This window comes from Leuresthes tenuis, unplaced genomic scaffold, assembly GCF_036924035.1.
Source record: "Leuresthes tenuis unplaced genomic scaffold, fLeuTen1.0.hap1 SCAF_17, whole genome shotgun sequence".
In the NCBI taxonomy this organism is placed as follows: Eukaryota; Metazoa; Chordata; class Actinopteri; order Atheriniformes; family Atherinopsidae; genus Leuresthes; species Leuresthes tenuis.
The window spans coordinates 2479387-2503685 of NW_027325371.1; the positions used below are offsets into that span (position 1 = coordinate 2479387).

The following is a 24299-nucleotide window of genomic DNA, read 5'->3' on the forward strand; positions in this document are numbered from 1 at the left end:
CTGTGTTTTAACCTGTGAAGGTAACACGACAGGTGCTGAACCAGTCAGCTATGAATGGACGTCAGGTGACAGCAGGCTGGGTTCAGACAAGGAGATAAACATAACAAAGGTACAACACCAGACTACACGGCCCTAACCATACACAGCGTGCACTAAATCAACATTAAAGGTGAACTAAAAGGTTCACATGCATGCTTTTACTTCAGCACACACATATTTCAAGTAGGGCCCAGATGTAGGACTGAGCAGGCAGGAGGAAACCATTCATGAGCAAGAGAACCCAAATGCTGGAGGACTGAAGGAGGAGAATAACTGAAGCTTTAAACCAAGATGAAGGCACCGCCAAGACAGGAATAAAAACTTCAAGAACAAATCTAAAGGGGTGCAAAGGCTGGACAGATGGATGGACTGACACCAGAAATGATGACAGAGGTCCACAGGCTAACAGACACGGATGATCTGGCAATTAACTGAGGGGACCTTTGGTTGGAATGGATTAAAACTGTGTCTGAGTCTAACTGTTATATTTGATGACAGGCTCAGCTCTGCACAGTACCAGCCAGATGTTAAAGAAGAAGTTTGTCTGTGTGTCTGACAAAGTTGTTGTTTTTCCACCTTCTAGGAGGAGAAAGAGAAATGGTTCAGGTGCATGTTGGTGAATCCAGTCAGCAGCCAAACCAGTGAACAAGTCCCGAATCCTTTCAACAGAGGTTCGTAAATATTCTCTTTCTGTGACATTATCCTGACTGTAGCAGTTTATTTTCAGTATTGTTTCTGACTATTCACACCTTTTATTGATTATAATTTAATGTTTTATGTAGGATATCATTATGCAATACTGTGCAGCTTCATACTACTGATTCTTCTCATTTGTGGCCTTTTCATCATCAGCTGCAAATGCATTAAAGGTAAGAATCTACTGAAGCTTTGCAGCAATAAATGTGCATCAGTATAACAGATTTATTGTGTTTCATTGTGAAATACGAAGTCTACTTTCTGTTTACTTATCTAGGGATTTAGTTTATTTATATGTGGGGAGATTTGCAGTAAACTTGAGCCCAACTACAGAATCTTACTCAAAATACAAGTTTAAAGGTTTTATTGTCCATCCATCCATTTCCTAATCCTGCTCAGTCCTGTTCAGTCAGAGCCATTTCCATGACCCAAAGGTGCAGGTAGGCCATCCTCTCATCCATCCTCTCATCCCCGGGGGAAAACTCAGATATTTGAGAGCAGAAAGATAGGGGGCTATCTGTAAGGCTCCCCCTGCTCACTGCCTCCCATCCAGGGCAACTCCAGAGTGGAGTCCAGCCTCTCTCCAGGAGATCAGCTCCAGAACTTCTGCTCTGCATCAGGGAGAACCCAACTATATGTTTCTGATATCTCACACAAGCTGGGGCTCTTTTGCCATCAGTGAAAATAAAGTCTGTTACTCTGTAGCCAGTTTCAGTCGGGGATTGGATCACAGAGGACCATCTGTCAAATCATAATACACCGGATTATAATGGCGCCTCCAGCAGGTGGTGGTTCCAAAGGAGGGTGGTACCATGGAGTTCATTTCCCCGTCCAGACCCCAGGCCTAGTTCCAGGGTGAGGCCTTGGTCCCCCTAATGTGGGCGAGGGAACTATTTTCCATCACCATTAGAGTATTTGAATCACATTTTGTCTGGCCCCTCACCAGGACCAACGTGCCACAGTAGGCAGTAGCAAAAACAAAGCTCCTGGGATCCCTAAAGCTCTACAGCAAAAAGTCAACAATTTATGAAGCTACCGCTGAGAGGGAAACCTCAACTTAGGACAGCCGAGTGACTGACATGTACACTCCCAGTATATATAGAATATAGAATCTTACTCAAAATGTAAGTTTACCAAGTTTTATTGTCTGCAAACAGAGAAGCACTGTCCATCCATCCATCAATCCATCAATTTTCTATAACCACTCAATCCAGTTCAGGATTCCAGGGATGCAATGGCTGCTCACAAAGTTTGTTGCACGGTTTGTTCATCCAAAGTCCTTCGGACATGTTCCTCCTCCTGGTGGGACATGTCCAGAACACCTCCTCTGGGAGATGTTAGGGGAGGTTGAACTTGATGTCCGAACCACCTCAACCCGTCCCTTTAGACTGTTATAATACTGATTTACAGGTCTCGATGGACTTGTAAATCAACAGCTTCATCTTCTTACTCAGGGCTCTCTTCATCTCTTGACATATGCATATGCTACCCTGATCAGTCTGTCAGTCATCTGCTCCTTTCTACCCCCCCCCACGACTCACAATGTCCCCAGTTGAGATCACCAGAGCCCCTCCCCCACCAGCGGAGCTAACTCACCACCAGTTGGTGATCATTTGACAGCTCCGCCCCATACAGACATAAGCCCAACGAAACAACCACAAAGTCGATCATTGAACTGCGGCCTTGGGTGTCCTGGTGCCAAGTGCATATGGACACCCTTATGCCTGAACAAGGTATTCGTTATAGACTGTCTTTGACGAGCGCAGAAGTCCAACAACAGAACACCACTTTAATTCAGATCAGGGGCGGGGCGTTCCTCACAATCACACCCTTCCAGGTCTCACTGTCATTGCCCACGTGAGCATTGAAGTCCCCCAGCAGAACGAGGGAGCCTCCTGCGGGACTCCAAAAAGGGTGGGTACAAACAACAGTCAGGACCTGCCTCCACCCAACCATAGGTGGAGGGAGGCTACCCTCTCGTCCACCGGGGTAAACCCCAATGTGCAGGCACACAGCCGGGGGGCAACTCCTGAGTGAAAGAGAGTCCAACTCCTTTCAAGGAGACTGGTTCCAGAGCCCAAGCTGTGCGTCGAGGTGAGTCCGACTATATCTAGCCGGAACCACTCAACCTCGCACACGAGCTCAAACTCCCACCCCAACAGAGAGGTGACATTCCACATCCCAAAGGCCAGCTTCAATAGCCGAGGATCAGACCGCCAAGGTCTCCGCCTTCGGCTGCTACCCATCATATTTTCGGGCAGTACCCGACTGAGCCCCATGGGCACAGACCCGGCCACCAGATGCTTGCTACCAGGCCCCACTCCCAGGTCTGGCTCCAGGGGGAGACCCTGGTGACCCGCGTCTGGGCAAAGGTGATCCAATCATTTTTTACGTTCATTAGGGTCTTATGAGCTGTTCTTTGTCTGATCCTTCATCTAGGATCTGTTTGCCTTGGGTGACCCTACCAGAAGCTTAAAGCCCCAGGCAACATAGCTCCCATTTGGGCACGCAAACTCCCCCACCACGGTAAGGTAACAGCTCATGGGGAAGCACGTAGAAATTCTGTTCAGAAAAGTTTTGAAAAGAATTAGTAGCAAACAGGAGTTAGTCAGACTTACTGCTGCCAAAAAAAAAACAAGCTGTCACTTCAACTGTACAGGGACTGAAAGGTTCTTCATGTCCCATTCTCTTAAGCACCTCCCACAAGACACCACAAAGGACACTGTCATAAGTCTTCTCTAAGTCCAAAAACACACAAAGAATGGTTGGACGTGCTTCAGCATCTCTGCAGAGATAAAGAGTTGGTTGCTCCTCTTGAGTCTGAGGTTTATCTGCTCTTCTCTCCAGCACCACTGCAAAGTCATTCCCAAGTATGATCCCTCTGTAGTAGGAACCAACGCTCTGGTCCCTGTTTTTAAAAACTGGTCCCACCACCCCAGACTTCCAGTCCAGAGGCAGTGACCCAGACCTCCATTCATTCAGTGCATAAGCTGAAAACAACAGTCAAAACCATTTCCTTGACCCAAAGGCTTAAGGAGACCACCCTCACGGTAATGAGGGAAAACTCTGACATTTGAGAGCGCAAATGAGAGTATATTAAATGGGGGGTATATCAAATGAGGGTATATCAAATGGGGGCTATCTGTAAGCCCACACCCCAGCCACTGCTTCTCACCCAGAGCAACTTCAGAGAGGTCCCACGTAGCTCATTCATACCACTGCCCCAACAACAAAGCTCCTGGGACCCCTGAGGCACTCAAATCCCTCGACATAAAAAATGTAGTGATCTATGAAAAAGAGCTGGAGCCACTTCTGAAAGAGGAAACCCAGCCTAGTGACTGACACAGTGTGAATGAAACAGTTTTCTTATCTTCTGGCTAAGTATTTAAAGAGAGCTTTTATATCTCTGTCTGTAAAATACTTTGCTTTACTGACACCGTTTGTTCTTATTTTTTCAAGGGCCTGTTGGAGACAAACGACCTTTATGTCCTGATGACCCAAAGTGTTACAGGTCAGTCGTCTCATCCACGTCTTTCTCAGAACTGATTAACAGACAGAGACTGAAGGGTGTGATGGGAACCCTTTAAGTCATGAAAAGTCTTTAAGTTACAGTTTGGCACATTCAGCTGATGTCATGATTCAAGGTTAGAACCGACGAAGGAAATGGACCCAAATGCAGGATTAAAGGCAGAAGAAACAAAGATTTTCATGAGGGCTGTAACGCGTTATTTTGCGTTAACCAATTAATTAATTATCGCCGACAATTATTAGTCTCCCATTAAGGTAGTTTTTATTATTTATTATTTTTATTGTAAATTACTGTTGCTCACTGGCTTTTATTTTGAAAAAGCCAATCGAGAGCGAGCCTAGTATTGTTTTATATATATATATATATATATATATATATATATATATATATATATATATATGTGTGTGTGTTGCTTACTGCTGGAAACAGTCAGAAAACAGTCAGAAAAGAAAAGACTGCCGGATGAAGCAGGCTAAACAAACATAGAGAAGGTTACGGGAACTATTTCAAAATTCTTCCAGACGGCGAGGTCGACAGAGCCAAAGTTATTTGTAAGCGCTGCAACGTTGAATTGTCTTATCAACAATCATATGTCTGCACAGTTCCAATAAAAGTGCATTATATGCTGCTTTTGAATTCATGATTGGATTTTGCTATAACAATGCGATTATTCGTGATTAATCACAGGAAATCATGAAATTAATGCGATTAAATTATTTAATATTTGCCCAGGCCTAATTTTCATAGAACTAAAGCTGCTGCTGAGGCAGGAAAAGGAAGGAACTGAACAAAAAAAGTAAGAAGAAATTTAAAAAAAGGATACAACAGGACAGAGTCAGCAGCATTTATACTGGGAGGGTGATTAGGGGAGAAAATCTGAAGAAGATGCAAAGAAAGACTCAGTCTGTCCAGGCTGCTGCCAGCAGGGCGGCGCCATTCTGGGTGATGTTTTTATGTGACCTTTACTCCTGAAAATGAACCGACTCTGACTTTGTTTCCTCTACAGGAAAAATATTAAACACTGGAAAGATTTCAGACACACAACAGAACGAGGTGAGTTATTTTAGATGTTGGCACAATGGTTAAAATGGTTAAAACTAACCGTAATGATCTGTTGTTTCTTCTCTAACTCTGCAGTGATCGTGATCCCAGTAAAGTTTGGTGTTCAGCAGAAAAACGTTAAAATAACTAAAGCAACACTGGAGGCGTTTTTCACAGCAGGTAAGTTTTTATCTCTGGTGAAGACTGAAAAGCCTTTTCTGTCATGTTACTTTGTGTGTATTTAGGATAAAACATTTACTGCACTTATACAATAGGTGGCACCTCTTTCTTCTTCATGTCCAACTTCATTTGAGTTAATATCCTGATAAAAATGTCATTTTAGGGACAAACTGCTATTTTTATAGCTGTGAGACGATGGATGATGTTTGTGAATGATTTTTACTTTCATCACACATTAATTAAAGTATAATCCTCAGATATCCCATGATCTCTCTGCTCATATGTGTGCCTAACCCCCACACACAGTGAAAGGAAGGTTTAAGATCCCAGCTAAACAACATCTGAGGGTCTTTGACAGTTTGGAGACTGAGCTGGATGATGATGATGTTTTTGAACGTATCATAGAGAGATTCCCAACTCTGGCACTCACCATCAAATATGATCCAGGTTTGTTTCAGTTAAATCCATTAATTCAATCCTTCGTTTAGTTTCAGCAGAACTTGGTTAATGATCATATTATTAATTACACCAGGATTAAGTGAGAAAAGTGTCAAATTCAAAGCCTCGATACATTTTTTACTTCATCTTAATCATGTACAAAAAAAATTATGAAAACCTTCAACTTTCAGAGTAAATTAACAAATAACTGAATGTAAATTCATCAAGTATCATCAGGAATTTTATATTTTAACCTTCCTTCAGAGAAACCCACCATCAGCATAGAAAACCCAGCCTCAGAAGACCTAGTGACTGACATTTGATGCTTTTGTTCCTGTGCTTTACCCTTTGTCTCTGTAGCACTGTGTGAAATATAAAGAGTTAGTTATCTTCCAAGTGTTTAAAGAGCTTTTATCTCCCTGTCAGAGAATGTTCTGAGAAAGACTTTGCTTTACTGACACTGTCTGTTGTTTTTACCCAAAGCATTAGCTCCGCCCACTGAAACATCTGCACCGAATGGGGACGAGTCCAGAGAGATGGAGGAAAAGAAGAGGCTGATTCCTCAACACGACCCTCCACCCTCAGATGTAATCATTAAAGTGGAGGCCAGTCAGCTGCAGGAAGGAGTCCAGGTAACAGGTTTAACTCAGTGAAACCTCTTTGCTTCATAACGTTGTTTCAAACCAACGGCGACTCAGGATGATGTGCAAAGTCAGCAACAATTTAATTAGTTTAAACTGTAAAAATCAGCCTCCTGGGTAGTTCTGTAAAGCAGATATTACATATTTAAAGATGAGTTACCTGCAGGGATCTAATGAACATGTGAAGTCTGTGGATGCAGCACCTTTAAAAAGGGGTTTAGCAGCATGTTAATGTTGCTCCAGAATGAGTTAAAACCAGGATGGTTTTTAAAGACTGAATCATTGATCGAACCGAAGAGCAGAGAAAAGGAAAGCTGTCAGACTTAAGGGCTCTGACTGGTTAACCGAGGACTTAACCAGTCGACACAAGTCCAACAGGTTGTGTTTCACGCCTCGGTGCAGGGCGTGAAAGACTCCCACTGTCAGGAAATAGATGAAAAACTAAAGATAAATGCAGCTGCTGGCATCATCAGTGCTTTTCTCCAGTATTTACAGACTGAAGAAGCTGAAATTATCCTTTAACTTTCAGGAGGAACCTGCCACCAGCAGCTCTGAGAATAAAGAGGAGGCAGGAACAAACACCTCAGCACAGGAACCTGCCAGCAGCAGCTCTGAGAATAAAGAGGAGGAGAGAAGAGATGAAGAGGAGGCAGAAACAAACACCTCAGCACAGGAACCTGCCACCAGCAGCTCTGAGAATAAAGAGGAGGAGAAGACTAAACACAAAGAAGCTGCTGCGTCTAATTCCCAACAAGGTCCTGATGGGAAGAAGGGCGAAACGTACGTTGACCTCTGATGACTGAAAGTTGAATAATGACTCTGAATAAGTTCAGCTCCTACTGGAAGGCTTTCACTGTTTATTTCCACCAAAGATGAGGAGATGTTCTGATGAACTGATCAGATGTTTTCCTGCTTCTCACCTCAGCAGGAAAACATCCCGTCGATGTGGTTTTCAGCTGAAATTGTCTCATAACTTTTCTTGTTATTTTTTTCAGAAAAAAGTTTGATCAATCTGCTGAAGACAAACGACCTTTATGTGAATATGACCCGAAGTGTTACAGGTCAGTCGTCTCATCCATGTCTTTCTCAGAACTGATTAACAGGCAGAGACTGGAGGGTGTGACGGGAACCCTTTAAGTCATGAAAAGTCTTTAAGTTACAGGTTGGTGCATTTAGCTGATTCAAGGTCATGATTCAAGGTTAGAACCGACAGAAATGGACCCAAATGCAGGATTAAAGGCAGAAGAAACAAAGATTTTCATAGAACTAAAGCTGCTGCTGAGGCAAGAAAAGGAAGGAACTGAACTAAAGAAGTAAGAACAAATAAAAACTCAGGAGACAACAGGACAGAACAAGCAGCAGATATACTGGGATGGGTGAGAAAAAAGAACAGGGAACAGACGGTAACACGGTGATCACATGACAAGAGGCATCTGAGGGCATCTGGGGATAGAAACAGCAGAGAAACTGACCAGAACAAAGACTAAAAGCTCAGAGTTTTTACGTTTTAAAGAGGAGAAAAACCTCTGAGCTGAGACACGGGAACAGTTAGCATCAGTTTCAGGGGTATGACCACACTGTCAAACCTTTTTATGTGACCTTTACTCCTGAAAATTAACCGACTCTGACTTTGTTTCCTCTGCAGGACAAACCCTAAACACTGGGAAGATTTAAGACACACAACAGAACGAGGTGAGTTATTTTAAATGTTGGTACAATGAACTAAAATGTGAGTTAATTCATTCATAACTTTAAATCTGTCAGTTTTCACTCAGTGGGTCGTAGTTTGTTATCGATGGATTATTAATGTGGATTTTTTAGCTGAAAAAAGTCACTCCAGTCCATTATAGACTTTTAATCAATTATTTTAAAGGTTTACGACATATTTTATCTTTCATTGAGTTATTCCAACATGCTCAGTTAAAACACTAAAAGCTGTTTCAGGTCATCAGCCCCCTGCTGTAGTGTGAAAACAGGAAATGAAGATGGTTCCACAGCTTCTTACCTGGAGTTTATGGAGCATTTATATAAAGATCTGAGTGGGTAAATGGTTAAAACTAACCGTAATGATCTGTTGTTTCTTCTCTAACTCTGCAGTGATCATGATCCCAGTAAAGTTTGGTGATCAGCAGAAATACGTTAAAATAACTAAAGCAACACTGGAGGCGTTTTTCACAGCAGGTGAGTTTTTATCTCTGGTGAAGACTGAAAAGACTTTTCTGTCATGTTACTTTGTGTGTATTTAGGATAAAACCTTTACTGCACTTATACAATAGTTGGCACCTCTTTCTTCTTCATGTCCAACTTTATTTGAGTTAATATCCTGATAAAAATGTCATTTTAGGGACAAACTGTTATTTTTATAGCTGTGAGACGATGGATGATGTTTGTGAATGATTTTTACTTTCATCACACATTAATTAAAGTATAATCCTCAGATATCCCATGATCTCTCTGCTCATATGTGTGCTTACCCCCCCACACACAGTGAAAGGAAGGTTTAAGATCCCAGCTGAACAACACCTGGGGGTCTTTGACAGTTTGGAGACTGAGCTGGATGATGATGATGATGTTTTTGAACGTACGATAGAGAATCCCTCAACTCTGGTGCTCACCATCAAATATGACCCAGGTTTGTGGAAAAAAATCATGAAAAGCTCCAACTTTCAGGGTAAAAAACAACAAATAACTGAATGTAAATTCATTAATTATATACTTTAACTTTCCTTCAGAGTAACCCACCATCAGCAGACCCAGCAGGTCTGAGGAGAGACGAAGGGGAGGGAAACAGGAACCCTGCGTCCCAACAAGCATCTGCAACCAGCAACTCTGAAGAAAACGAAACAAAAACGTCTGAGAACATGTCATGAAACTGTTTAAAGACTTTTAATTAGTAAAACATTTATAATAATAAAGTAATAACATAGTTTTTAAATTCAACATCCTGATAATAAGTGCTTTGTTGTCTCCTGAGTGAAGTAATCAACTTATTTTGTTTGAAAATCCTGCCTCAATCTGTATTATAATACATTCGTGTGAACCTTTTTCTGCTTAAATATTTAGTTTTTGTTATCCTTCAGTGTTTTGTTCTTGAATCTGGTCTTCATGTATCCTCTTCTTTGTCAATAAAGGTAAAGTTTATCAAGATAAAAATAGAAGCGGTGGTTCCGATGTTACGTGAACGCCACACGGGTCAGATGAATGTGGTGCTTTCTGATTGGTTGCCAGGCCGGAAGTTGAATCGCAGCGGCTCACAGTCGGTGATTGTTGGAGATGTGAGAGTTAAACAGAAAGTTTTCTTCTGAGCGGAGATAAATGCACATCAGGAGCAGCTGGATGGACAGCGGGGCTGCGTGGCGCGTGGTGGTGTGTGTGGTGGTGTGTGCGCGCGGCGCACTCACGGCGGAGGACGGAGGAGGATGGTGAGTTCAATACCTGGTTCATCACAGAACTCCCACACACTGAAGCTGTTTTACCTGGCATGGTGGAGGAAGCTGAGAGCAGTCTGTGCTCAGAGCCAGCTGTTACAGATGTGAACATGGAAAGCTAAAAGGGTCTCAATTAAACTACTCCTCCTATCACTGAAACACCAGGTGGCGTCTAATAATGATCCCGAGCCTCAGCCAGTGAGCTTGAATGCTAACTTTGCAGTTTGGTTGCAGCCTGGACAAACTTACAGGATGTTTTGGTCTCAGGATTTAATGTTGTGAAGTGTTAGGAAGGTGAAAAACCAACTGCAAACATACAGATTCAACACGGAATAACTGACCCAGCCAAGACCGTAGAATTAGCAGAAGTTTATGGACACACAGTAAGATAGTTTGGGTTCTATTGGTTCCAACCCGGGCTGGTCACAGACTCCAATAACCCAGAGATTTTCTGCCCTTTTGCACAGATTTTTGACAGGCTTTGGGCAGAGCGCAGTGCGTCTTCACCTGATTTTCAGCCCTTATTTTTACAGTCTGTTTTTGGAGATTTAACCCCGCCTTTTTGGTGAGGTCAGCAACTTCTCCTCCAGTCTTACCAAACACACTCCAGCTCTAGATATAATTACTCTATTGATCCCTAAAGGAAATAGTTAAGTTTAATTTATAAATGTTACCTGAAGGCATCTCAAAGATACAGTCGAATTCATTCAGAGCAGATTAAAAAAGTTTCCTCGCTAAGGAAACCAACAGATTGCACTGAAACTTCTCTCTGATCCTGAGCTGCACGAGGCGACTGTGGAGAGAAAAAACTCCCTTTTAACAGGAAGAAACCTCCATCAGAACCAGAACCAGGAAGGGTCCATCTGCCTGGACCAGCTGGGGCTGAGAGGACAGGAAAGAGGGGACAACAAGCAGCGTAACACCAGGCCAGAGACACCTGCTGAGAGAGAGAAACACAAGTTAATGACAGCAATGATGTCATCTGTACATGGAGGGAGGAGAGGTGCATCATGGGAGCTCCCCCAGCAGGCTGGGCCTGTAGCAGCAGAACTATGGGATGTTTCAGGCTCACCTGAGCCATCCCTAACTATAAGCTTTATCAGAAAGGAAAGTTTCAGCCTGATCTTAAAGGTAGAGAGGGTGTCTGCTTCCTGAAGCCAAACTGGCAGCTGGTTCCACAGAGAGGGGCCTGATAACTGAAGGCTCTGCCTCCCATTCTGCTTTTAGGGGCCTGATAACTGAAGGCTCTGCCTCCCATTCTGCTTTTAGGGGCCTGATAACTGAAGGCTCTGCCTCCCGTTCTGCTTTTAGGGGCCTGATAACTGAAGGCTCTGCCTCCCATTCTGCTTTTAGGGGCCTGATAACTGAAGGCTCTGCCTCCCATTCTGCTTTTAGAAACTCTGGGAACCACAAGGAAACCTGCAGCCTGAGAGCAAAGTGCTCTGTTGGGGAAATATCCAACTGTGAGATCTTTAAGATGTGATGGAGCTCGGTCATTAAGAGCTTTATATGTGAGGAGAAGAAGCTTAAATTCTGAATCTAACAGGGAGCCAATGAAGAGAAGCTAAAACTGGAGAAACACGAGTCAGTGTCATACGGAGGATTTAATATCTGATATCTGACACCTAAATCAGCTCCGGATCAATAAGTTCTGTCCATTAAAAACATTCAATTTCATTGGCTGAGGCTGGAGATCATTATTGGACGCCACCAGACGCTTGTAATGGCGTTTAACAGACCCCAGGTGGCCTTTGAACGCCTCATTATGCCAACGCGGACACGCTCCGACCTTCCCATGTGTTCAGGTCCCAGGACTCAGATTTCCGGTTGGAGGATGAAGGTCCGTGTAACATCGACGTGTTGGAGGCCTCCGCCCTCTCCCATCAGCAGTTCATGGAAAGGTGAGTCCGTAAGATCAATGAAAGTGATCAGTGAAGCTCCATCAGCTTCTGTCGGTGCACAGAACCTGAATGATCGTGTTTCAAATCCAACATATTGAATCTTTCTCCAGTCACCATGACAACCAGTGAAAATATGCCCCAGAAATCCTCTAGATTTAGTTTTTATTTGCTTATTTATGAGTTATTTACGTCTTCTTTAGGCGAAATAAACCCTCAAAAACTAACCGTAGTTGACTTTTTTTAAAAGAATGAGCACAGGAAGCTTCAGGTTTGGGTTTTAAATCACGGTGGAAGCTAAAAAAATGTGTTAAAAAATGTTAAAATGTCTCATAAAGAGTGTTGCACAGTCGGCATCCAGATGTTTTCCATGATGTTTCGCTGCAGTTATTCTGCTAAAACGATCTGCTCCACCTGCAGGTACGCGTACGGCAGACCGGTCATCATCAGAGGCCTCACGGATAACTCGGTACGTGGTTTGGCTGACATCACTGTGGGTTCAGAGCTCCAGAAGGTAGTCCAGAACCTGCCTGAGAGTCACCAGTTTCCCTCAGTCTGTGACCCAGCTGCGAAGTGATGGTTCAGCTTCTTTAAAGGCAGCCGGGTCAGAGCGGGCCTCAGGGTCCAGTTGGTTTAGTTTTCAGCTTAGAGAGTCTGTTGTTTTCAGGCTAATTGTGTCTCATATTTGTCTTTTTTCTGTTTGTTTCTCGCTTATTTTTTGCACCTTTGTGTTCATTTAGTGGCTGTTTTTAGCCTCTGTTTTGTTGTTTTGTCTCTTGAAGCTGTTCAGTGTCCTTTTTGTCGTCAGTTTCTCGCCATATTTTGACTTTCCGTTGTTGTCTTGCGCCTTCCTGTGGTTGATTTTAGTGCTGTGCTCATAAATATCAGTGTCAGTTTGTGTTTCTGTGGTTCTGTCGAGTCTCTGCTTTTCTATTTATTTGTTCTGAGTGTTTTTGTAGTATTTTTGTTGTTGTTTTGAGCCTTAAAATTGTAATTTCTTTGTCTGTTTTTCTCTTTTTAATCATTTTGTGGCCATTTTCTCCCTCTGCTTGGTGTCTTGTAGCCGTTTCCTGTCCTTTTGTTGTAATTGTGAGTTGGCTTCTTGTCATTTGTGTCTTTTCATGGTCAATTTGTGTCCGTTTGTGCTCTTTTTTTGCATCTGTATTCTTTTTCTGAGCCTTTATTGTGATTTTGTGTCTCTTACTTCATGTTTGTGGTCATTTTTAGGTGTGAATGTCTTCATCTTGTCATTTTTTGTCTGTTTACGGTCATTTTTCGTGTCTCCGTGGTTTATTCTGAGTTTGCTACGTGCACGCAGTGATCCTTCATCAGTCAGACTCATCTCTATGGCAACAGAAGAAATGGTATCAGGTGTGAAGTCTTTCAGGGCGGGTTTTTCAGTGCGTATCAGGACAAGTTTCCTCAGACTGAAAATGAATCCTCGGATATTTGCCTGTGAGCTGCATAATTCGGCCTTTAATTGTGCACAACACAGCAGAAACTGTCCCGACTCGAGTCCTCGGCTCAGATAACGACCTCCTGCTCACCTCTTTGCTGTAGAGATTCAGGCTGTTGTGCTCCAGGCCGAAGCTGCTTGAAGAGTACGGCTCCCGGAGGGTGAGGCTCAGTACCGCCAACACGTTCTCGTACAGGAAAGGTAGGCGTGTCTAACTCTCTGTGAGCCTCGTTACCTGCCGACAGGTGCCTCCCTGACTCTGGTTCCGTCTGTTCCAGTGGACGTTCCCTTCCAGCAGTACGTGGACGAGTTCCTGAGGCCTCAGCCGGCAGACGCCCTCGGCAGCGGTGAGTTCAGCCCGGCCCGCTTTCATTCTGCTGAACACCTGCTTTCTGTCAGGAGAACAATGTGACCTGAAGTCGAAGGTAAAGGACGACCATCAGGGACCGGCCGGAGGTCTGAATTCTGTGGTGTGGAGGCTGGTTCAATTCTGCAGTCACAGCAGAGTCACTCTGTCTGTGTCTGCACATCTGTCTGCACATCTGTCTGCACATCTGTGTCTGAACATCTGTCTGCACATCTGTGTCTGAACATCTGTGTCTGAACATCTGTGTCTGAACATCTGTGTCTGAACATCTGTGTCTGAACATCTGTCTGCACATCTGTGTCTGAACATCTGTGTCTGAACATCTGTGTCTGAACATCAGGCTGAACATCTGTGTCTGAACATCTGTGTCTGAACATCTGTGTCTGAACATCTGTGTCTGAACATCTGTGTCTGAACATCTGTGTCTGAACATCTGTCTGCACATCTGTGTCTGAACATCTGTGTCTGAACATCTGTGTCTGAACATCTGTCTGAACATCAGGCTGAACATCTGTGTCTGAACATCTGTGTCTGAACATCTGTGTCTGAACATCTGTGTCTGAACATCTGTCTGCACATCTGTCTGCACATCTGTGTCTGAACATCTGTCTGCGAACATCTGTCTGAACATCTGTCTGCACATCAGGCTGAACATCTGTCTGCACATCAGGCTGAACATCTGTCTACATGTGTGTCTGCACATCTGTCTGCACATCTGTCTGCACATCTGTCTGCACATCTGTCTGCACATCTGTCTGCACATCTGTCTGCACATCTGTGTCTGAACATCTGTGTCTGAACATCTGTGTCTGAACATCTGTCTGAAACTGGACAAAATGAACTCCTTTAACAGTTAAAGTTGATGTTTAAAACATTTTATTTTTCTATTTATTGACATTATCTTCCTAATTTCTTCCTCTTTTGGTTAATTATCAAACTGAAACAGACTTTTCTTCTCGGTCTGTATTTCCTTATTTCTTTATATTATTTTAAACTTTCTCTTTTGCCCTCGTTCAGTTGATTTTTTTTTCTTTTGACTGAATGTTTAGATTTTTCTATATATTTTATAAATTTAGTTTATGTTACTTGATACTTTCTGACTTCTCTCTGTTTCTTTTGTCATATATGAAATAATTAGGATGAATTAATCTGCAGTTTCCTCTTTATTATTCCTTCATTTCACGCTTTGTTCAGTTGTTCTTTGCTCCCATTAATTTACTTTTATTCATTTCCTTTAAAAATTACACTTTTTTAAATTGAAATAAGTGTCTGAAAGTTTTCAATCCTATTTTTCTGCCCCCAGCTGTGCTCTGACTTCACCTGCATCAGTTTGCTTTTCACCTCTCTCTGTAAGGCTGATAAATACTCAGTTTTCTCAGGCAGTTTTCTGGAATTTGAGCAGTAAAACCATCAGGGTTCTTCCTCTGGGGATCGGATGGTGATCACGTCTTGTTCTCCACAGACACGCTGTATTTTTTTGGAGACAACAACTTCACCGAGTGGCAGAGTCTGTTTGAGCGGTACGAGTCTCCGCCGTACGTCCTTCCTCGCACCAGCGGGGCGTTCAGCTTCGGGATCGCAGGTCAGAGGGCGAACAAACACTTTAACTTCCTCCTGAGAACGCATTTAAATCTTAGACTGAGTCGAACATCAGTTTGTGTGTTATCATCAGCTGTCACATGTCAGCTGTCAGTGAGGGTTAAACGAACCGTCTCCTCCTCCTCCTCAGGGCCTGGGACCGGAGTTCCCTTCCACTGGCACGGTCCTGGGTACTCAGAGGTCATCTACGGCAGAAAGGTAACGATTCCCTCATCTTCTGTTTCAATCCAGTCAGCCAATCAGGTGGCAGCTGTGTTCAATCCAGTCAGCCAATCAGGTGGCAGCTGTGTTCAATCCAGTCAGCCAATCAGGTGGCAGCTGTGTTCAATCCAGTCAGCCAATCAGGTGGCAGCTGTGTTTAATCCAGTCAGCCAATCAGGTGGCAGCTGTGTTTAATCCAGTCAGCCAATCAGGTGGCAGCTGTGTTTAATCCAGTCAGCCAATCAGGTGGCAGCTGTGTTCAATCCAGTCAGCCAATCAGGTGGCAGCTGTGTTTAATCCAGTCAGCCAATCAGGTGGCAGCTGTGTTTAATCCAGTCAGCCAATCAGGTGGCAGCTGTGTTTAATCCAGTCAGCCAATCAGGTGGCAGCTGTGTTTAATCCAGTCAGCCAACCAGGTGGCAGCTGTGTTTAATCCAGTCAGCCAATCAGGTGGCAGCTGTGTTTAATCCAGTCAGCCAATCAGGTGGCAGCTGTGTTTAATCAGTCAGCCAATCAGGTGGCAGCTGTGCAGAAGGCTGCAGGTGTGTCACCCTGAAGCGGCTCAGCGTCTCAGCAGGAAACTTCAGGGTGGCTCCTCTTCTTAAATAAAAGTCATTGAACGATGAAAGATCTTCATCCTGTATTTGATGACCCTCCTGACACAAAATGAACCCTCAGAGTTGCTTTTGAACGTATGAATCTTCCAACACATTGAACTGTATTTAGCTTCTCTTCCTAACCGAGTTATTCACTGTTCATCACACAGCGCTGGTTCCTCTACCCGCCCCACAAGGAGCCTCATTTCCACCCGAACCGGACCACCCTGTCCTGGCTGACAGACACCTACCCCCACCTGCCAGAGGAGGAGGCTCCGCTGGAGTGCACCATCAGACCTGGAGAGGTGAGACGAGCAGTTTGAGGTTGGACTCTGGTGTGAATGTTCTTCTTGGGATATTTAGTCCGCAGTTTCCCCCTCAAACCAAACTCTGAAGCTCCAGTTCTGGGGTCTTTTCCATCTGAAGTCATCGCTACCACATCAGGAGGAATGTTAGGTGCAACAACAGCAGAACGAATGGAGCAGAGAACAGAAACGATACCAAATAATAAGACATAAAGCGGTATCAATATTAAAAGATACCTCAGAGGCATGAACATGTGCATCTTTAGATGGAAGAAGACTGTTGCAAAGCTTTGAGGCAGCCAACAGGAGCTTCCTTTCAGACTAACCTCGATCACAAAGCTGTTTAAAGCAGCTGTTCAGAGGATTTAGGAGGTCTGGTGGTGGAGTTAGGACAATCAATCAGGAGCAGTAAAGCTTAAAAAAAAAAACAGTCTTTCAATTGATTCTGGAGAAATTCAGCCTGTTGTTCTGCTACCAGAAGCAACAGCTGCAGATGGGTTGCTGGTCCATCACAGGGCCACACAGAGACAAACAACCATGCACTCTAACCTGTTTTTGGACTTTGGGAGGAAGCCTGTAACCTGGAGAGTCCACACAGTAAGAACCCAGCGGGGATTTCAACCAGGAACCTTGCTGCCCTCTGTTAGGAAGGTTGCTAATCATTACAGACGATGCAAACTAAACTAACCCTAAAATGGATCCCTGAGGGACTCCATAAGTAATTGGAGCCATGAAGGAGGAGAAATTCTCCGATTTAAACCAGAGATGGTTTAAAAAAATAATCTGGTCAAGTGTTAAAAGCTGAACTCGGGTCCAACAGCCCTAAAATAGCACATTTAGTGCTAATTCTGTGTTGTAATGAGCCTAAACCTTTAGACTCCAAACGAATCTCCTACTCTCAGTTTTCTGTTGAATTGACTGATGGTTGTTTTGCTGACCGAAGTGACATTTTTACAGAAGTGGTTTTCTTTTCTTCAGGTGCTGTATTTTCCTGACCGCTGGTGGCACGCCACCCTCAACCTGGACACCAGCGTGTTCATCTCCACCTTCCTGGGCTGACGTTTTATAGCAACTCTCAGAGCCTCTTTGCTCATCTTGTGTTCTGCAGCAGGTTCACAGACAGGAAAACCGACGATGATTCAAGCAGAAGGACCAACGTTTCCTCCAGGGGAACAACAAGCTGCGATATTTATTTCTTTTTATGATGTTTTAATCTTAAATGATTCACAAATCACGTAATTCCAGGAACTTTTAGCAACTGTTGCCCTTGAACGCAACCATGATTTCAATATAAAGATAATACTGTGTATTAAAAGACCAAAGCAGGAAATATCTCTGTGGAGACCAGAGGAAAAACAGCGAATGCTTGAAAATAAAAGACTAAAAACTACAATCTGGACTCATTTAAGGTAGAAGAGAAACCGTCACACCTTCATAAAGTGAAATGTGAATGCAGTTGTGCTCTTATTCTGATGTAAGACACTCAGAAATGTTCACAAGGTCGAGAACAAAGTCAGAAACAGGCTGCGTCAGCAGTGTTCACAAAGAACCAGAACCCATCTGAAGGTTCTGATCAGCCGGTGCCTCCTTCTACAGCTTCAGGCCACAGAAACGCAGACATTTGAGCAGGTGACCTTCATTGGTGGAAGAAGGCGGTCAGGATGGACGGCGGCAGAAGCACCGAGAGGGCGGTGAAGCGAGCCGAAGTGGTGGCTGAGCTGAAGAAGGTGATGTAGCCCGGCCGGTCACCGCCGATCCAGCTGTTGATCCAGCTCTGGTACTCTGACACTCGGGTGTAGACTCCGGGGAACTTGGGATAACCGCAGCCCTCCGCGAAGCTCACCACTCCAGCCTGAACCCACCTGGTGTCGTTTAACGTCACCAACGGGCCGCCGAAGTCCTTCTGCACGCAGACACGTGGTTCACATCCCCAACAGGTGATTAACACACTCAGAGCGGGTAAAGAGTGAGGAAGTGAGTGAGGAAGCGAGGAGCTCACCTCACAGAAGCCCTTCCCCCGGACGTTCGGACCGGCGCACATCATGCTGGTCGTGATGGAGCCGTAGGCGGCGTTGCATTCAATGTTGGACACGATGGGAACGTTGACCGCCTGCAGCCTCTGGGGGAACGGAAGAAAAGCTGGACAAGAAAGGGGGTGTTAACACGAGGCTGGAATACATGAAAATGCATTTTTATTTGCTCTGTTCACACCAGAGTAATGATGGTCAGGAGCTCAGATCTAACCTGTTTTGCCTTATTTACTGTGTTTACATGTGGAAAAACTGGGCTGGATCTGACTGAACTGAACAGACCTAACTGAGGAGGCACAGGACTTGTAGAGCTGTTTATCATGTCTCCCTGCAACTAATCCTTGTTTTCCTGCAATTATATAAAAAGTTGAGGGCTATATTCGGGCTTTTCACTGTAACAACACATTAAAAAGTGACCCTCACCACCGGTCAGGGGGTCTCCCCAGCCAGTGATCCAGCAGCTCAGCCCGTCTGGGAAGAAGCTCTCTCCCTCAGCCAGGCACACGGGCCGGATGTGGTTGGTGAACTCCACGGGTGAGGACAGCTCCAGCAGAGCGATGTCATTCTCCTTCGTCTTCTCATTGTAGTCGGCGTGTTTGATGACCCGGGACACCGACCGGGACTCTTCGTAGGGATTACTTTCTTCCTGAGTGTCTCGTCCGAGGTAAACAGTCACACCTGAAGTGCTGTTGCTGAGAAAACCAGACACTGTGGTTACATATGGACCAAAGTCAGCCTGCAGATGTAAATTACAACCTGTTCCATCACCAGGAGTTTCCTTTCTAAACAGTGGGAATGGCCCTTTAGTGAGGGATAGTAACCTGGGAAAACACCGAGCAGCTGTCAGGACCCACTGGTTGTTGATCAGGGACCCTCCACAGAAATGTGACCCCCTGTGCAGACTGGCCTGCCAGGGCCACGACCCGGCAGGAGCGTCCTCGCCGCCCACGATCCTCGTCTTTGTATTGAGCGGAGCGGTGCCACAAACTGCAGGCAGACGCACAAATAAAGCCACCGGAGGTCAGAGAGGTCATAAACAGGTTTGATTTTCTTCATTCCAAGCAGGACGGACCAGGAGAACAGCTTCTGATGTAATATACACCGAAATAAAACCCCAATAACGACCGTGAGACACCCCAATAACGACCATGAGACACCCCAATAACTACCGTGAGACACCCCAATAACGACCATGAGACACCCCAATAACGACCATGAGACACCCCAATAACGACCGTGAGACACCCCAATAACGACCGTGAGACACCCCAATAACGACCGTGAGACACCCCAATAACGACCATGAGACACCCCAATAACGACCGTGAGACCATGAGACACCCCAATAACGACCGTGAGCCCATGAGACACCCCAATAACGACCGTGAGACACCCCAATAACGACCGTGAGACACCCCAATAACGACCGTGAGACACCCCAATAACGACCATGAGACCATGAGACACCCCAATAACGACCATGAGACACCCCAATAACGACCATAAGACACCCCAATAACGACCGTGAGACACCCCAATAACGACCGTGAGACACCCCAATAACGACCATGAGACACCCCAATAACGACCGTGAGACCATGAGACACCCCAATAACGACCGTGAGACACCCCAATAACGACCGTGAGACACCTCAATAACGACCGTGAGACCATGAGACACCCCAATAACGACCATGAGACCGTGAGACACCCCAATAACGACCGTGAGACACCCCAATAACGACCGTGAGACACCCCAATAACGACCGTGAGACACCCCAATAACGACCGTGAGACACCCCAATAACGACCATGAGACACCCCAATAACGACCATAAGACACCCCAATAACGACCATGAGACCGTGAGACACCCCAATAACGACCGTGAGACACCCCAATAACGACCATGAGACACCCCAATAACGACCATGAGACACCCCAATAACGACCGTGAGACACCCCAATAACGACCATGAGACCGTGAGACACCCCAATAACGACCGTGAGACACCCCAATAACGACCATGAGACCGTGAGACACCCCAATAACGACCGTGAGACACCCCAATAACGACCGTGAGACACCCCAATAACGACCGTGAGACACCCCAATAACGACCGTGAGACACCCCAATAACGACCGTGAGACACCCCAATAACGACCATGAGACACCCCAATAACGACCATGAGACACCCCAATAACGACCATAAGACACCCCAATAACGACCGTGAGACACCCCAATAACGACCATGAGACCGTGAGACACCCCAATAACGACCGTGAGACACCCCAATAACGACCGTGAGACACCCCAATAACGACCATGAGACACCCCAATAACGACCGTGAGACACCCCAATAACGACCGTGAGACACCCCAATAACGACCATGAGACCGTGAGACACCCCAATAACGACCGTGAGACACCCCAATAACGACCATGAGACCGTGAGACACCCCAATAACGACCGTGAGACACCCCAATAACGACCGTGAGACACCCCAATAACGACCGTGAGACACCCCAATAACTACCATGAGACACATCCCTGGATGTAAAGAAGTCAGTGAAATGTTATCTGAACAGCAACCTTCAAGATAAATATCACAAATTGCTTCATAAGGAGCTTTACAAAGAATCACGATAATCTGATGGAATAAATGCAGGAAGAAGAGTTTTCTGAAATATTTCTGAAGAGATAAAAACAAGAGTTAAGCAGAGATTTGAGCATCCAAAGTGAAAGCTGAGAGGAAAGTTACCCCAATGTTCCTGATAGAAGATTAATCAGAAGAGGCAAGAGGACCCAGAGTTTCTATGAGCTTAGACACATTTTTTATTGATTTTTCCATTCACTGACGTGGAGAAAGCTGTCAGACATCCAACTTTTAACAGAGTCTAAGTAGCTTAGAAACATGTAGAGAACAGAGAAACACAGCTGAAACATAGCAGGGAAAGGATGTGTCTTTGAAGAGGGAGCAGATATAACAGGAACAATAAAGGCCCCAGAACTGAACCCTGTGGCACACCGTAGGAAAGAGAAGTGGAAGAGGAGCTGTACTTAGAAGCAGCCAAAGAAAATGATGGTTCAGATAGATGTGAGGGCAACCAAAGCAGATCCTGACTGTGTCTCAGCCCATAATGTGATGGTCAGCAGCATCAGAGGTCATACAGAGGTCAATCGAAGAAGAGCCGTTTCTCCAGAATGAGCTCTGTGAAAGTCAGACTTAAAGCAAGAATGCTTTACATTATGTGTTATCTCAACAACTGTGGTTTGTCTTTGGTGTTTGTGAACCCATTAATGCTCGAAGTAGGATAGACCGATGATGTCTCCTTAGGTTTGTTTAACTGGAATAAAGAAAAACATACGATGGACCGTCTGTGGCTTTAATGCATTCATCAAACTACAGTAAGATGAAGTGTTGTTGTTATAGAGAGAGTTTAGAAAGTGTCTCCACAAACATTCGCTCCTTATGTCCCATCTAAGATAAATTAGATTAAATAACTCTGAGATATCCTTTTTTAAACTGCAAAGCTACTATAGGTCCATAAAAAAGCTGAACAGGACACATATGTACAGAGGAGAGCCCCAGATCCTCGTTTAGACCTCAGATCTGATGTTAAATGGCTCTGAAGAGGCACTCAAAGCTAAAAATGTGGGTCTAAAAGAAGATCCTTCATGCAGACGAGAGCAAACATCAAGGAACGTGGCACAAAAATGAGGAAATATCAACACAGATAAACAAACTAGGCTGAAAACATGAAGAGACTCTGGCATAAAATGCACAGAAATGGTGGAAAACTCACCATTTAACTGTGCGTCACTTCCTGTTGGAGAGAAAGAAAAGACACGAGTTGAAAAGGATTTTTAGCTGAAATGTTGAGTCACTAAATGTGACCTGGTTGGTTAAATAAAAACCACATTAACAGGAAAGATGGAAAGTTTTCTGAAGTACAATAAAAGCTTTAACAGATCGATTAATCAGAGCATTGATCAGCAGCACCTGGCTGCCTCTTACCCTCTGTGAGGGTTCACTTAGTTTTTCACTCTGACCCTTCTAAGCTTGTTTAATAAATGACTCGGTTACACTTTTCTTTGGCCTGAACCCATTAAATGTTTGTTTAAGTCAGACTTAATTGACTTTATTCAGAATAACTCAGATGGTGAATATTGGAAAACTCACCTGAGATGGTTAAGACCCACAGAAGGACGCCACAAGACCACGGTGTGACCCACATGGTGTGGTTTGTTTAACTGTGTCTTTAGTTTATGGTTTCTACAGTGAAGGAGTCCATCTGCTGCTGGTACCTGAGGGAATGTCAGCTGCCAACAGTGAACAGGAATCAATCAGTTTGATCACCTCCTACAGAATGCACGTTACTTCTGATGGAAAACAAGGTTAATGTGTCTGTTATAAACCGGTCAGAGACAGAATCTGAGTCAGACTGTCTACAAAAACCACAGAAGAAGAAAACTGTTTGTCTTATATTAACAGCAGCGGATTAATAGATTCCAAAAGATGCACAAAGATAAAGACAAAGCAGATCAGTCGCCTAAAACGCTGCAAAACATCTCATTCGTTAGCTTCAGAAACAACTGAGCAGCAGCAACTCAGATGAAAACACCCAAAAACAAACATGAAACCCATCAGGTGCAGCAGATAAAAACAGGCCGTTTGCACTCCGATCGTATCGCTTTTCTTCGTGGGAGACTTTAACTGAAAAAGGTTAAACCGATAGCTGCTGTTTAACTCACCACATCAGAGGGAGAAGGAAAGCAGCAGGAAAGCAGCTCAAAGCTGTGGATCTCTGGCAGCCAGACAGTGTTATTCCTAATGTTACAGGAGTGTCTGAGATCAGAACATTTCCAGACCCTCAGAGGAGCCGACAGAGTTGTTTTGGGTGAAACAGAAAACAGCCAAACACAGGCTGAGGGCTGTTGATGTACAGCTCAGAGCAGCATGGGGGACAAGCCATTAAGAAGAGGTCCTCAGGTCCTGAGTCAGCAGTTCGCCTCCATCTGAGGAGAAGGAACCGCCTCCATCTGAGGAGAAGGAACCGCCTCCATCTGTGGAGAAAAAAACGCCTCCATCTGCAGAGAAGGAACCACCTCCATTTGTGTGGAGAAGGAACCGCCTCCACCTGTGGAGAAGGAACCGCCTCCATCTCTGAGGAGAAGGAACCGCCTCCACGTCTGCAGAGAAGGAACCGCCTCCATCTGAGGAGAAGGAACCGCCTCCATCAGTGGACAAGGAACCGCCTCCATCTGCGGAGAAGGAACCGCCTCCACGTCTGCAGAGAAGGAACCGCCTCCACGTCTGCAGAGAAGGAACCGCCTCCATCTGCGGAGAAGGAACCGCCTCCATCTGCGGAGAAGGAACCGCCTCCACGTCTGCAGAGAAGGAACCGCCTCCATCAGCGGAGAAGGAACCGCCTCCATCTCTGAGGAGAAGGAACCGCCTCCATCTGAAGAGAAGGAACCGCCTCCATCTGAAGAGAAGGAACCGCCTCCACATCTCTGAGGAGAAGGAACCGCCTCCATCTGAAGAGAAGGAACCGCCTCCATCTGAAGAGAAGGAACCGCCTCCATCTGAAGAGAAGGAACCGCCTCCACATCTCTGCGGAGAAGGAACCGCCTCCATCTGTGTGGAGAAGGAACCGCCTCCATCAGTGTGGAGAAGGAACCGCCTCCATCTCTGAGGAGAAGGAACCGCCTCCATCTGAAGAGAAGGAACCGCCTCCATCTGAAGAGAAGGAACCGCCTCCATCTGAAGAGAAGGAACCGCCTCCACATCTCTGAGGAGAAGGAACCGCCTCCATCTGAAGAGAAGGAACCGCCTCCATCTGAAGA

The 24299-nt window shown here is 45.0% G+C and overlaps 3 protein-coding genes across 4 annotated transcripts; 2 read left to right on the forward strand and 1 right to left on the reverse strand.

Annotated features, from left to right (window-relative positions):
* Positions 1-1504: 1504 nt before the first annotated feature.
* Positions 1505-9338, forward strand: LOC140273200 (uncharacterized). The gene is made up of 10 exons (XM_072368716.1): positions 1505-1590; positions 1682-1696; positions 3915-4069; positions 4195-4246; positions 5271-5317; positions 5402-5485; positions 5792-5932; positions 8662-8745; positions 9053-9196; positions 9297-9338. Exons 1-10 carry the CDS (start codon positions 1505-1507, stop codon positions 9299-9301), a joined length of 813 nt encoding a protein of 270 aa, XP_072224817.1. The 3' UTR covers positions 9302-9338.
* Positions 9339-9760: 422 nt separating this feature from the next.
* Positions 9761-17482, forward strand: jmjd8 (jumonji domain containing 8). Its single transcript, XM_072369456.1, has 9 exons — positions 9761-9986; positions 11798-11893; positions 12311-12359; positions 13451-13547; positions 13625-13693; positions 15176-15295; positions 15443-15510; positions 16280-16414; positions 17393-17482. Exons 1-9 carry the CDS (start codon positions 9880-9882, stop codon positions 17471-17473), a joined length of 822 nt encoding a protein of 273 aa, XP_072225557.1. The 5' UTR covers positions 9761-9879; the 3' UTR covers positions 17474-17482.
* A 304-nt stretch (positions 17483-17786) lies between these two features.
* LOC140273789 (trypsin-like) lies at positions 17787-23561 on the reverse strand. 2 transcript variants are annotated; one of them, XM_072369453.1, is made up of 6 exons: positions 22633-23561; positions 22256-22276; positions 19266-19431; positions 18868-19130; positions 18414-18553; positions 17787-18317 (listed from the first exon to the last, which is right to left on the reverse strand). In XM_072369453.1, the coding sequence occupies exons 1-6, from the start codon at positions 22685-22687 to the stop codon at positions 18051-18053; spliced, it is 912 nt and encodes a 303-aa protein (XP_072225554.1). In that variant the 5' UTR covers positions 22688-23561; the 3' UTR covers positions 17787-18050. The 2 variants fall into 2 exon arrangements, with proteins under 2 accessions (XP_072225554.1, XP_072225553.1); XM_072369452.1 differs by having other exon boundaries at positions 18868-19136.
* Positions 23562-24299: the final 738 nt, after the last annotated feature.